Source organism: Metarhizium brunneum, chromosome 1 (genome assembly GCF_013426205.1).
Source record: "Metarhizium brunneum chromosome 1, complete sequence".
In the NCBI taxonomy this organism is placed as follows: Eukaryota; Fungi; Ascomycota; class Sordariomycetes; order Hypocreales; family Clavicipitaceae; genus Metarhizium; species Metarhizium brunneum.
Window position 1 is genome coordinate 2,900,361 of NC_089422.1, and position 13,826 is coordinate 2,914,186.

Sequence of the window (13,826 nt, forward strand, 5' to 3'; positions counted from 1 at the left end):
GGTGTTTTGCTTCTTGTCAGCGAAACATGAGCGACAGACGATGTTTGATACCCATATGAGTCCAGGCAGATGAGTGCTTGGAGGTTTAAAGTTTACAGCAGAAGGTGTTGGTACGATATTTTTGAAAGTGGTTCTGTATATTTGTACAATATTTAATACGACTCAAGGCACAAGTACATAGAGAGTGCTAATTTCACCTAAATTCACAACAGCATCCAGTACGCTACTTGGTAATTAATCTAGGTGGTACCCGAAGCAATGTAGCCCATGCTTAATGCTGGCCAGGGAGCCGAGGGTTTGTGGAGTGCTCCCACTAGGCTAATGATTTATAGGTAGGACAAACAGATATGTTTAGCACATACGACCATAGCCGCTAGTACCACTCACGATCCCGTCCGATCTCGTACGATAACCTAGCGAGCGCTGGATTAGTAGTTGGGTCGGTGACGACCAGCGAATACCCAGTGTTGTATGTCATTTTTTTGTACTTTTTGCTTAACCTCACAACTACGTGCTCTACAATCACTTAGTTCCTCGTGATGGACGCGTCTGGTCGATACTGCACTCGGCGCACTCGATCAATTGATAACCCTGTGCATCCAGTAGAGCACTGTGAAGCGGCGGATTGTACTGTACGGAGTACGGAGAGGGGATTACTCGGTACCTGTCGCATTAATTTAATAAATGAAAAGGCCCCTGTTCAGCAGGAGCCTTTCTAGCTTCAAGTTGCGGAACAGGGCTGGTTGCGGCTGCTGCAGACTGGCCAATCAAGGCGCAGCATTGAGCTGACGTAGGGGGTCGCAAGAGATGTCAAGACACGCTGAGCGCGGCAATTTGCTGGGTGTTGAGATGGACATGGACATGGACGTGTTCCAGAGTTGCCGGCCACTCAGAGTCCACTGGCAGTCCATTTGCAGCCACGTCCATAGCTGACTGTAGCCATGTTGTGTTTCTGTAGTTGATTCCATCTTCAGCTCGACCATCTACACCACAACTCATTCCGTCCTCAGCCAGTCATTTGCAGTTCTTTCTCTACTCTCACACTCGAGTCTGTCCGCGAGCCCAGGGCGAGTCTCCAACGCGCATTCCGCTGCACAGAACAAAGGGGGTCGGGTGAAACCCCTACATCGATCTCAAGGCGAAGATGTCTCTGGCGAGCAGCCGCATTCCCTTTTCTTGAACAATGAGCGAGGCCAAGAACAATGGCGAGCCGAACCGGCACGAGGAAGCCCACGGATTGTTGGCCAGCAGCGACTTTGATGACCACGAGGACGATATCGTTGTCTACGCCGCCAATGGGGACGGCAAACGAGAGCAAGGCAGCCACAGCGACACGTCGCCGTCGCCGCCTAAAGTAAAAACACCACGGACGCCGAACCGAGTGCAGTTTGATTTAAACCCTGCTGTTATCGGAGATGCAAATGGATCCGCTCACGGCGGGAGGAGGTCTTCCTCCGAGGAGAGCTTCGAATTTGACGACGATGTGGAAATCCAGGGCCACCACTCGCATCGGGTGCCCTTGCTGACCGACATGGAGGCACCCAGCGTCGCCGTTGCGAATACACTTGGAAATGATGCAAACGACGACGGCAACCGATTAGAACAGGCGATGCGACGACCCAAGTCGGGGCTCAAATCGGCCTTTATGAACATGGCCAACTCGATCATTGGAGCTGGCATCATTGGACAGCCATATGCTCTTCGACAGGCAGGTCTCCTGTCCGGCATACTCTTACTCGTTGGGCTGACGGTGGTGGTGGACTGGACCATTTGCCTCATCGTGATCAACAGCAAGCTGAGTGGGACGAGCAGTTTCCAAGGCACCGTAGAGCATTGCTTCGGACGCCCCGGTCTCGTGGCCATCAGCCTGGCCCAGTGGGTGTTTGCCTTTGGCGGCATGGTAGCGTTTGGCGTCATTGTGGGAGACACGATCCCCCATGTGCTGGTTGCCATCTGGCCGAATCTAGGCACGGTGCCATTACTTGGACTCTTGACGGACAGGAGAGTTGCCATCGCAGTGTTTGTAATGGGCGTGAGCTATCCACTGACCTTGTACCGCGATATTGCGAAACTGGCCAAGGCGAGTACCTTTGCCTTGATTGGCATGTTGGTCATTGTGGTGACGGTGGTGATTCAAGGATTCTTTGTGCCGTCCGAGTCCAAGGGTTCGTTTAGTACGCCGCTGTTGACTGTGAACGGGGGCATTTTCCAGGCCATTGGTGTGATTTCATTTGGTAAGTAGTCCTTTTCCACCCATTCTCTTCTGAGCCGAAGCGCTCCCGTGCTGCGAAGCTGTGGGCTAATTGATACTGGAATAGCTTTCGTTTGTCACCACAACTCATTATTGATCTACGGCTCTCTGAAAACGCCCACGATTGACAACTTTTCCCGCGTCACGCACTACTCCACAGGCATATCCATGATGGCTTGTCTATTCATGGCTCTGGCAGGATTCCTTACCTTCGGAGACAAGACGCTCGGCAACGTCCTGAACAACTTCCCCTCGGACAACAGCATGGTCAATGTTGCCCGTCTCTGCTTTGGCCTCAACATGTTGACTACCTTTCCTCTGGAGGCCTTTGTGTGTAGAGAGGTGATGCTCACATACTGGTATCCCGATGAAGACTTCAACCTCCGACGGCACATCATCTCCAGCACGGCACTGGTAGCATCTGCCACGGCCATCAGCTTGCTAACATGCGACCTGGGCGTGGTGTTTGAGCTGGTCGGGGCAACGAGTGCTGTTGCCATGGCGTACATACTGCCGCCCATGTGCTACATCAAGCTCACGACTAAGAGTTGGCGAACATATATGGCATATGCGGTGGTGGTGTTTGGCGTCGCTGTCATGGTGATTAGTGTGGTCCAGGCAGTTGACAAGATGGTTCACGGTGAGTCGTCCCTGTGCTTTGATTTTATTTTTAAGTTTTTTAAAATCTTGCTTTGCGTGCTAACCGTGCCACAGGGTCCGACGAGGCGACCCAGTGTGTATGATATACAACTGGAAATATACATGTAACTATAGATGAGGTGGGATTAGGTATCCGCGTTGCATTCGCGCAGACACCGCGGTGATATCATGGGTGCAAGATTCTCATTGTATTTATAGCTCGGGTTCTGTCTTGCATCACGCACACAGCGTTGAGATAGATGATAATCTACAGACTTTACAAATTGAATCGCACAAAGCGACACCGTGGGAGACTACCGACTTTCACTGCCAGCATCTGGCAAAGAGTCATGCCTACACACCATGGACTAAACTCCGTCAAACATGAGGCCCGACAATGTGCAAACGTAACCACACATGAGCGGCCGTGCCCCAAACAAGGTCGAGATAACAATAAGCTCCAGCTACGTCACACCGCAGTATGCGCACCTTCCCCCCACCACCAAGACTATCCAAATGCCTTCTCATCACGAGGACCAGCCCACACCTCCTCAGCAGGCCAGCCACCCCGTCAGCTCGGAATCACGAGCCTCTCTGCCCAAACGACATATCGCCAACGAAGCAGCGATATCCTGAATCACAGCAGCATCGCAGCCCGTGCCTACGACAAGCCACCGCTAAACTCAGAAGAGCCAAAGAAGAAGAAAAAAGAAGGAGAAAAAAAGCTCGAAACAGCCCGTCACGTCCAAAACAACATCAAATCCAAACTCGCACACCGCAAACCCCGCTTCCAACCACAAGCGCGGCACCAGCAACCTCCCCAGACCCTGAAATACAGACCCTCCCCGCCCTTCCCCCCCAAACCCAACGAACCACCACCTCTGCATTTCCAAACCTCCCGTCAAGTCCACCCCCGAAAACAAAAGGCAACAACAAAAAAACAACAACTACCAGCAATCCATATCGCTTCACCATGCCGCCCGTCAACCACAACCACTCCTCGTGCCCCAAGTGCAGCGCCAGCATCTCCAGCGGCAGTAAAACCTGCTCTTCCTGCGGCGCCGTGCGTCCTCCCCTCTCTCCCTCCCTTTTGCCCCAGCTCGAGAAACAAGCCTGGCGAGCTCACAACTAATTCACCTGCGTTGCTAGACCTGCCCCAACTAAGATGCTCGGACGGTCTCCTTGAGACGACGAGGGAGTAGGTGATGACGGCGATGAGATTACGACATGCACGGCAGAGTATTTGTTTTGAGAGCACGGAGATGGATTGTAGAGATTTTGTTTTGTTTTGTTGCGGTGCATGGCCCATGGCGGCGGCGTTGATGGTCCAAGACCATGTATTGGTGGTTGATGTACGGGGACATGGAGTATACACGGGCGGATTATGACGGTATCCTAGCAGAACGTATCGGGTATCAATGATGCAAGCAGTATTGTCAACAGAGTAGCTTCCCATGTGCTTAGTACTGACCTGACGCAGGCAGTTGGACCTTGGAAGAACATCCAAGACGCACTCTCTTGTCGTCAGGGTGGCCCAACACCAATCTTCGTGAACATGGTCGTATCAAACGACGGCCCGACATTGTGACCCAAAGACTACAAGCTTCACCAGATGCCGTCATCACCTCACTCGTCAGGGTAAAAAAAGAGAACCAGAATTTGAAAAACACTACAATTGTGCTCTAGGAATCGCAACAACAAACGTGAAAACAAAAAGATTTATGATGTAACCATCCTCAGCGTGCCGCGAATTGGCACCGCTCAATGTGCGACCAATCCACAACTTACACCCGTCTTCCTCTTTATCTGCAGGCCCCATGGTCAATCACCTCCAGCCCCGCGGAACTCAAATCAAAATACGTCCCAATATCAGGCCCGCCTTCTTCCGTAAAGCGACAAATACATAAAAATAAACTAGGCGTCCTCCTGTCTGCCTGCCAGATCCGACAAGTGATGAGCTCTTTGCTTCCAAGAATCTCTTGCCGCCACATACATCTTGTGAATTCCATTGCCTCTGGGGAACCGTGGTGCAGAGGGCAAGACAAGAGTGCCATCTTATTACGTCCTCAAGCGCTCCAAAGTCCATCGTCTGTAAAGCCGTTACAGCGATCCGTAGATTGAGGACAATACACACAAATATAGTAACAGGGGGGGAAATCGAGAAGAATCAGGCGCAAGCAAGTTTCGAGTCGGCCGAGTGTCCGCTGGCGGAGCAAGACGCAAATATGACGAGATATCAAACTCCAAATTCCGAGAACCTAAGCAGAGTAGAGCAGCCTGCACCATCTATGGCCGTTTCCAACCCAAGCCATCCGAACAGACGTGCCAAAAAGTTTGAGATTTGCATTGGAAAGATGATTGCATGGCGGGGCCATCATGCCGAAGAAAAAATTAGGTCTGGTGTGTTCGGTATAGACGGGCTCGCGATTTGGCCGCTTTACAGAACAAGACACTTCTTGTCCCTCTTGCGGCTGGTGCGAGACAGAAGAGCAGCACGGGTAGCGTGCTCGAACACCTCGCGGACACCCTCGTTGGTCTTGGCTGAGCATTCAAGGTATTTGTAGGCACCAATAGACTTGCGCTTCTCCTCGCCCTGTGGAAATACCGAGTTAGTCATGGGCATTCGCCTTGCAACTTCACTCGTGCTGGCTAGACGAGCAGTCAAGGGCCCGTCTGTTATGACAAGATGTTCTTTCTGGCTCTGCTTACCTCTTCGGGGGTGACAGGCTTCTGATCAATAGCCCGCAGCTCACCAATCGTCTTGTTATCATATCGCAGATCCTTCTTGCAGCCAACCAAGATAATGGGCAGTCCCTGGCAGAAGTGGAGGACTTCGGGGATCCACTAAGAAATGAGAGAGAACAGATTGTCAGCATATACTCTCAACCGTCATCCTAGTACCGATACAAATCCTCTTGCATCAGGTGCCATCAAAAACAGAGGTTGGGGCGCCAAACCTTTTCTTCAACGTTTTCCAGGGAATCAGGTGAGTCGATAGCAAAGCAGATCAGAACGACGTGGGTGTCAGGGTAAGAAAGGGGACGGAGTCGGTCGTAGTCTTCCTGTCCAGCCGTATCCCACAAGGCCAGCTCGACGTGCTTGCCATCGACCTCGACATCGGCGACATAGTTCTCGAAAACGGTGGGGACATAGACCTGAGCTTCTGCGTCAGCAAAATAGATCCAATAAGGCCAATCTTCAAGGTCGCCAGAGCTGCCCGATTGCTTGCTTTGGCGAGGCGGTGCAACGGGGGTGAGTATTGTAATCGAGTCGTCCGATGTCACGTCAATCACGGTAACGACAATCTTGTTTCGATTCTCGGCTGTGCTATCTGCGTGTTTCTGGTGATTTGTGGTCCGGGGACGGAGATTGGAGATAAAGAATGCCGAAAGGAGGCAGCACACTGCTATCAATTCCTTACCTCGGGGAATGTGCCCTTGGAGAAAACGCTGCATAGGCAGTTAGCAACATGATTGAATGAATCAGGGAGATGCAGTTGATGATGAGGATCCCGATGATGGCGACGGAGGTGATGGCGGTGCTGGATGGCGGTCTCTTGGATCAGGGGCACACGACAACATGGTGTTGCGTGGGTACGTGGGTGCGTGTGCCGTAGATACGGTTTCGCAGAAGGCCGGATGCAAAGGCGAAGGCGGCAGACAACAGCAAACTTACATCAACAAGCAGGTTTTACCACAGGCACCGTCGCCGACGATGACGAGCTTTCGGCGGATTTCAGCCATGGCTTGTGAGTTGATTGAGAAGTGGTGAAGGGTAGAGCGACGGAAACGGAGCTGTTGAGATGCACGGAGGCAAAGGGAGGCAGAAGTTAGGAGTTGGATAGGTTTGGATGGAGTGGAGGAGTACGAAGTACGGAGCAGAGAAAGGGAAGGGGAGGAGGTGGCAGGAGGTGGAAGGACCAGCCGAGCAGTTGCGTGTTGTCGCAGAGCTGGGCAGGACTGGAGGCAGGACCAGACTGGAGGCAGGCAACGCAGCAAGGCAACGCACGTCAGCGCCAGGACGGGGCATGCAAGCTGTGGCAGATGGCGGTTGCGGCGTCCAGCGACATCTACGCAGCTGCGAGCTGCGAGCTCAGCCAACATTGAACATTGAACCAGACGACTGGTGGACGTACAGTGTACATGGCGAGCCAGTCCACAGAGCATGCTGTGCCTGCGTGCTGCGTACAGGCACCTGGCCCCAATAGCCCAAATGACTACCAGCTAACGGAGTAGTACTGCGCTTGGCAGAGCACACCAGTCGGCCTGACAGCTAAGCTCCAGATGCCCAGAGTCACCAGACTGGTTCGTTGAGAGCACCTGCGCTTGCGGCGGCGCAGTGAGTTCCGGACTCGAGCCGGAACCTTGAGTGGCCAGCAGCCACTGGAGGCCTGCCACTGGGGGCCCGTCACTGGCTGTTCACTGGCCAAGCACCCTGACGGTGGACACAAAGTTCACCCGTGTGAGCAATCAATTCATGTTGTTGATGCTGCATGTGCCATTCCCACACCAACTGCCTTCGCCGGCAGACAACACCAGAACCAGACATCAGAACATCAGAACATCAGAACATCAAACCGGCAGCGGGACATCTGACAAGGCCCTTACAGCCCTGGCCGGCTGAACACCAGATCCAGCACCGCCCTCGGTTCTCTGCTCTACTTTACTCTCAAGTACTATATCACGGCTGAAGCAGGTTTCTAGGGGGTGGGCTTGGGAGTCTCAGATGAGCGGGCGCGTACCGGACTTGGGCAACCTTCCGTCAGCTGCCCTTTGATTGTTGGGATGATGTCGCGAGCTTATGGCAAGATTATACGGAGTACGGAGTAGTACATCTTGTAGAAACGGAGTTCTCCGTACCCAAGTGATGGGTATTCTGGTCCTTGGGGACACACAAGGCACCAGACACCACTTGCATCTGTCGAGCGGACTGGCCGACAGACCAGTTTAGGGGGACTGGAGGCTTGAATTTCAGTGCTCAGTGTTGCCCAGGTCATCAATTGACATGACTGACGTTCGAAGAATAACACAGCGTTGGCCCAACAAAAGCCCGAACATGCAGGCGCATCAGGGATCCAAGCCTCGCACTCAACACCCTAGCTCTATAATAATACCAGACATGATGAACAGCCAGGCTGCCTGGCTGAAAAGATGGGTTGAGATTGCAAATGTCGGCGTTGTCAACCATGCCGACTGTTGTTTCACATTGGCCCTTGTGTTGCTGCTGCTGCTGCTGCTGCCACCACCACCACCAAGAAAAAAGGGGGGCGGCGCTGTAAATAGAATTGGCAGTGGCAGCGGCCAGTGGGAGACAACTTGAGCTGGTCCGGTATGTACGAAAATAAAAGGGCGACCAGATGAAATAAATGATGTGGGGGGCTGTCCGCGTAAAGTCCTAGGCTAGAGGCAGCCTGCGGTACCTTGCAGAGCACCCAGTCTGCGCGCGACATCAAGTATCTACCCAGAGGTACCTCGTAGGCTCGGCATGGATGAGGAATTCTAGGACTTCAGGGCCCCAGAGGAGGCGAAGCAGATGCGACCAGGTACCGATGTCCCAGTTCTCCGGTCCGCAATCACCAAACAGTACCTGCCCGGGTGCCGACATGCTACAGAGTACTCCGTACGTTCGTACATACATGTACCCTCTCTACCTGCAATCCTTACTCCGTATTCCCTGCTCCATCTGCGCCTACTCCGTACCACACCAACCAACACTTCCACCCAGCCAATGTCAACAACTTGCGCCGCGAAATCCATTCACCTGGCCGGCCGACGACCGACGACTGACGAACGAGGCGGAGGTGTTATACAGGGCGGAGTCCCAGCCATCACATTTCAGTCAATCAAAGACCTGCCAACATCCCAGCTGGACCACAAGACTGGAGCCGGCCGACGCACAATGTACGGGGACAAGGACCGGATGACATGCGATGCAATACAACCCCGGAGCCTCAGGCCGACCGGCACTTGTGCAAACGCACAAAGAAAAAACAAACGACAACAGGTTCCGTCATATGAACGCCAATTCACCGGACACATGTTCCATCGACATCAACCTCAACCGTCTCGCGCCAAGGCCGCAGATGACTTCTGTGGCCCTCCTGCCCTCTGTCCTTTGGTTCGGTAACTTGGACTGTGATCGCCACCAGAACCTACAAGGCCAAATCGATGTCTCCTGGTCCCGGCGTAACATTCACTACCTAGGTACCTAGTACCCAGTAGTATGTAGTTACTGAAGCATGCGGGACGGGACGGAGAAGCCACCCCTCCACACATCACCATGCCGGTTCACTCAGCTGCGTCTCGAGGCAACTCCAGGGAAGCACCACGCCAACTTACCGCTCAATACTCCGTAACTTCGGTTTAATTCGCACTTCTGGACGCATGGACTCGTTGACTGACTGGCCCCGACGCAACAATACCACACGCCACCGCCCCCGGCACACCGCGCAATGTGCTCGGCATAGCAATTCCTCATATTCGTACGTCCCTTATTGTCCGGTTCCATAAGCATTTGAGCATCCTAGGATACATTACGATTAGAGTACGGAGTATATACGACCCAGTTCGCTCCAGGGCTTGGTGTTGGCTTTTTTTGCACCATCTACCAAGTACATTCAACAAGAAAGCCCCCGCCAGCCGCGATAGGGACAATCCATTACTCCGTATAATTTGCCGATTCGGCTTGTTTCACGGGGTCTGACTGTAGTCTAGATCTGGGCAAGGGAAACTAGCACGGTTCAATTATTTCACGTACTCCGTACAACAGGGCCGTCGGATATCCCTCCGAACCGGGCCACCCTCAGTCAGCAGCCTCGGTTCAGGTTCTAACGTATCTGGAGAAGAGATGATGCCATGGTAGTATCAACGCGTGGCGAAAAGCCAACCCATTTGTCTGTCAGTTTTAGTCACTTCTCACCTCGAATTCTGCTGGGTGGCTTCGACACTCGGAACACTACCACTTCTTTCGGGACATTCATTCCGGTTGGGCCAGCAACCTTGTCCTGTTTGCTGTGAGGCTTTCGCTGTGATTACTATGTACTAGAAGTCCAGTCCTATGCTCGGACCTGGATCAATGATTCTGCTCATCTGCCTATTTGGTCTGTAGGCGTGAAGACTCTCACCCAGTTATTCTTCGTACTCTGTACTCTGTACCTAGGTAGCTTTTATATCTCAGTCATGTGCCCCGTGTTTTTGATGCATGGCGCCTGCATTTGATAACGCTCAAGGCCTCTCTTCTGTAGGCCTTGAACGTTGTGTGACTTGTGGAGGCTGCAGGACTTTGGACAGCTTGTACTATCGTGTTACCACCAACGTTACCACCACTTTGGGGAAAGGGAAAAAAGAAGAAGGCGCCTGTTGGTCATACACTCCACTCGGGTCGTGTTCCGTTGATACGTGCATGTAATAGTATTGAAAAGCCACATTCATCCAGGTGCTGCCGTGTTTCAAGGCAGAATTCAATGTTTTGATGGGCTCTTAGACGTATCTTGTGACGGGGGTCAAACGACTAGTTTTTTGAGAAGCTAAGCAGAGATTGTGCTTCACGGCCAAACGTCTTCACCGGAACATCTCTCCTATCACGCTCAATTTCCAAACACTGGCACATCATGTTTGAGCCCAACACCATGACGCCGAAAAACAAAATTACAGAAAAACACGAGCTCAGCTGCCAGCAAGTAAGTCAACTTGTATGTACTCAATAACACGACAGCAACCACGTTGATGCGCAAATGCAACCTACCCTACACTTGACATCCAACTCGGCCCGGCTGGTTCCGTGCCCAGCTAAAGAAGAATTTCCACCAGATGCTTCGACATTGCCAGCAACTCCTAGTACGCGACTACGATTGCCCGACAAGACGCCCGGCGGCAGCGATTTCTTCCAAATGGGAATGGACTGCTCTCCAATGCCACGGAGATAAATACCGAAATAACGAGGCTCGCCACCGTCAATTGACGGCCAAGCAACGATGCAGAAGCTCGTAAAGCGAACCGCCCAGGCCCAGCGCCAGGCGACCCGTCGAGCACGGCAGCAAATGGAGCAGGACAACATTGACAACCGAATGCGAAATCGCCAAGCCCTAAGAAGCGCTGTCTACGAAATCAGGCAAAACTTGAAGGATGCCCGACAGGCAAGAAGAGAGGACTGGGAGATGGGACCCTTGGCGCCGAAGCGAGACTTGGGATTCAACAACTACGGAGCGTTCAAGGAGACGGTGCGACAGGACTGGACCAACTATGGTTTGCATCAGGCACGGCCCCAGATTATCGAGCATCGATGTGCGTGGGCTGGTGGTGTTCGGCAACTCAATCTTGCTCCCCAAGACCGAGTGGTCATCATGGATGGTCCTGACAAAGGCAAGATTGATCGTATCAAGGATGTCCAGGCGGAGAATGGAACTGTTACTCTGGAGAACCGTCACAGGGTATGCTGCATCCATCGTGGAAGCACCGCCGTTGACACGCGGGTTTTTTTTTTCTTTTACACTTATTATTTTTTGGCTGACTTGGCTTCACATAGGCACTATCCGTCGGCATGTTTGACAATCCGGCTCGATCGCAGGCCATGCCCATATCCGTCGGCTCAATCCGACTCGTGTATCCTCTCAGGAACCCGGAAACCGGCGTCACAAAGGACGTCATCATCAGCCAGCTCAAGGCCGTGCCTCCCAACATGCAGTCCTCAAACATGTCACTCGACCGGTGGCAATACGGCAAGAAGTGGGATCGTCTCGTTGCTGGGCTCAACGTGGTTATCCCCTGGCCAGAGGTCCAAGTGCCAGAGTTCGAAGCCACCAAGGCCGACACTGTTCGCGAACAGGCCGAGGAGAGGACATTCTACTACGGCCTCCTGTCACCCCCCATGCCAGACCAAGTCCTCGACGAGCTGCGCAACAAGTACTCGAGATTCAGAACCCGCCACGAGCCATGGTATATTCAACAGAAAGAGATGGAAGAGGCAGGCAAGAAGGGCCGCCTCGAGGCTATCGAGTCCATGCAGACGCCCCTGGAGGAGTTTCACGAGAGACAGAGAGAGCTACGCGATACCCAGGGCGAGCCGGAGCTTTCAGAAGAGATGCTCGAGAAGATCGGGGAGTACATGGCGAAGAAGAAGGATGCGGCTTTGCATCAGGCGGGCGTGTCGGAGGTTTCATCACCACAGGCACCGGTGAATTAGACGTGGGATGGGGCTGGGCGAGCGTGTATTAGATGAGGGCGACGAGGCGATACCGCGAAAAAGTGTAATTGTATGTTAGGTGGAGTTCTTGTACATCACGAGCGCAAATAAACGCATCAATCCCCATACCCCGATGAAGTTGAGGCAGTACTATTTTCCTGAAATAGCTATGTGAAGCAGAATTTCAAGGTCCAACCTGGTTTCTGCAGGAGCTACAACATGAGGACGAGGCACACACATTTCACATACCCAAGGCTAAAAGCTTGACGGACTCTATACTGCCGCAGCTCGCCATTCCACCAATATGACATTCCCGATCGCGTGTCGCACAGAGAGGCATGTCTGGTTGCAACCAGTTTTCACAAGCTCACTCACTTCGTCCTGCCCGCCGACATTGACGTCGAAGCCCCCCCACTCTAGTCAAGCTACATGTACTAATCTACATGTAACCTGGGCCTCCATTTCTCCGCGCCCAGGCAGGCAGCCCCTCCGCAAAAGCCCCACCATTTAGTTAGTACTCTGTCCCGTCACGGCTCAAGCGGTTGCTTTCTATTAGTGAGACATCTTGCTCAGCACAACCAGGCCGATAAGAAAGCTTGGCCATCTGACACAGAGCCATGCCCCCTCCTTTCTGGCCGCCTCTTGGGTATTCTTCCTCCTCTTCTCTATGAATTACTTTGTAGCTTTTTAATTGAGAATCGTCATCTACCCGGGCTCTCCTCTTGTATAGTCGGATCACCACACGACACAAGCTGTCGACATGTCCCACAGCCACTCTCACGAAGGCGGCGCTTCGCATTCCCATTCACACGATGGCTTTTCGGCGCAGGAGCACGGCCATTCGCATGAAATCCTCGACGGTCCAGGCAGTTATGTCGGGCGAGAGATGCCGATTGTAGAGGGAAGGAATTGGTCCGAGAGGGCCTTTACCATTGGCATTGGAGGGTGAGCCACCACCACGATATATCCATGACGCCGTGCAAGCCGGACAAGTCACCCGGATAAGGTTGTGATGCCCTCTAACACCCGACCAGGCCCGTTGGCTCCGGCAAAACCGCCCTCATGCTGGCCCTCTGCCTGGCCCTGCGGCAGAAATACGCCCTCGCAGCCGTCACAAACGACATCTTCACGCGCGAAGACGCCGAGTTCCTCACCCGCCACGCCGCGCTCCCGCCGCAGCGCATCCGCGCCATCGAGACGGGCGGCTGCCCGCACGCCGCCGTCCGCGAGGACATTTCCACCAACCTCGCCGCCCTGGAGGACCTGCACGGCCAGTTCTCCACGGACCTGCTGCTCATCGAGTCGGGCGGCGACAACCTGGCCGCCAATTACTCCCGCGAGCTGGCCGACTTCATCATCTACGTGATTGACGTCAGTGGTGGCGACAAGGTCCCCCGGAAGGGCGGCCCGGGAATCACGCAGAGCGATTTGCTCGTGGTGAACAAGACGGATCTGGCCGAGGCCGTGGGCGCGGACCTGGGCGTCATGGAGCGGGACGCGAGGAAGATGAGGGAAGGGGGCCCGACCGTCTTCGCACAGGTCAAGAAGGACGTTGGGGTTGACCACATTGTCAATCTGATACTGAGCGCGTGGAAGGCCAGTGGCGCCGAGGAGGAGAGGGTGCAGCAGGGAGGGCCGAGGCCGACTCCTGGCTTGGACGGCTTGGACGGAGGTAAATCTGGATAGTATAGTATAACAAGGACGCTCGATCGGTATGGCGCTGGATCAAAGGATGGCACATTTTGATGAAAAATGC

At 53.5% G+C, this 13,826-nt stretch overlaps 4 protein-coding genes and 1 non-coding gene across 5 annotated transcripts; 4 read left to right on the top strand and 1 right to left on the bottom strand.

The window, feature by feature from the left end:
• Positions 1 to 360: 360 nt before the first annotated feature.
• Positions 361 to 476, top strand: G6M90_rRNA00000004. The gene has a single exon (XR_010715675.1). It is a non-coding gene; the product is annotated as a 5S ribosomal RNA (ribosomal RNA).
• A 707-nt stretch (positions 477 to 1,183) lies between these two features.
• AVT2 (Vacuolar amino acid transporter 2) lies at positions 1,184 to 2,994 on the top strand (the record flags this gene model as incomplete). Its single annotated transcript, XM_014694137.1, has 3 exons — positions 1,184 to 2,234; positions 2,319 to 2,891; positions 2,966 to 2,994. 3 exons carry the CDS (start codon positions 1,184 to 1,186, stop codon positions 2,992 to 2,994), a joined length of 1,653 nt encoding a protein of 550 aa, XP_014549623.1.
• Positions 2,995 to 5,327: 2,333 nt separating this feature from the next.
• rhoA_1 (GTP-binding protein rhoA) lies at positions 5,328 to 6,633 on the bottom strand (the record flags this gene model as incomplete). Its single annotated transcript, XM_014694136.1, has 5 exons — positions 5,328 to 5,483; positions 5,600 to 5,734; positions 5,848 to 6,231; positions 6,312 to 6,339; positions 6,566 to 6,633. 5 exons carry the CDS (start codon positions 6,631 to 6,633, stop codon positions 5,328 to 5,330), a joined length of 771 nt encoding a protein of 256 aa, XP_014549622.1.
• A 4,229-nt stretch (positions 6,634 to 10,862) lies between these two features.
• G6M90_00g008900 (uncharacterized protein) lies at positions 10,863 to 12,070 on the top strand (the record flags this gene model as incomplete). The annotated part of the gene is made up of 2 exons (XM_014694135.1): positions 10,863 to 11,318; positions 11,414 to 12,070. The coding sequence occupies 2 exons, from the start codon at positions 10,863 to 10,865 to the stop codon at positions 12,068 to 12,070; spliced, it is 1,113 nt and encodes a 370-aa protein (XP_014549621.1).
• A 760-nt stretch (positions 12,071 to 12,830) lies between these two features.
• G6M90_00g008910 (uncharacterized protein) lies at positions 12,831 to 13,756 on the top strand (the record flags this gene model as incomplete). The annotated part of the gene is made up of 2 exons (XM_014694134.1): positions 12,831 to 13,015; positions 13,105 to 13,756. The coding sequence occupies 2 exons, from the start codon at positions 12,831 to 12,833 to the stop codon at positions 13,754 to 13,756; spliced, it is 837 nt and encodes a 278-aa protein (XP_014549620.1).
• Positions 13,757 to 13,826: the final 70 nt, after the last annotated feature.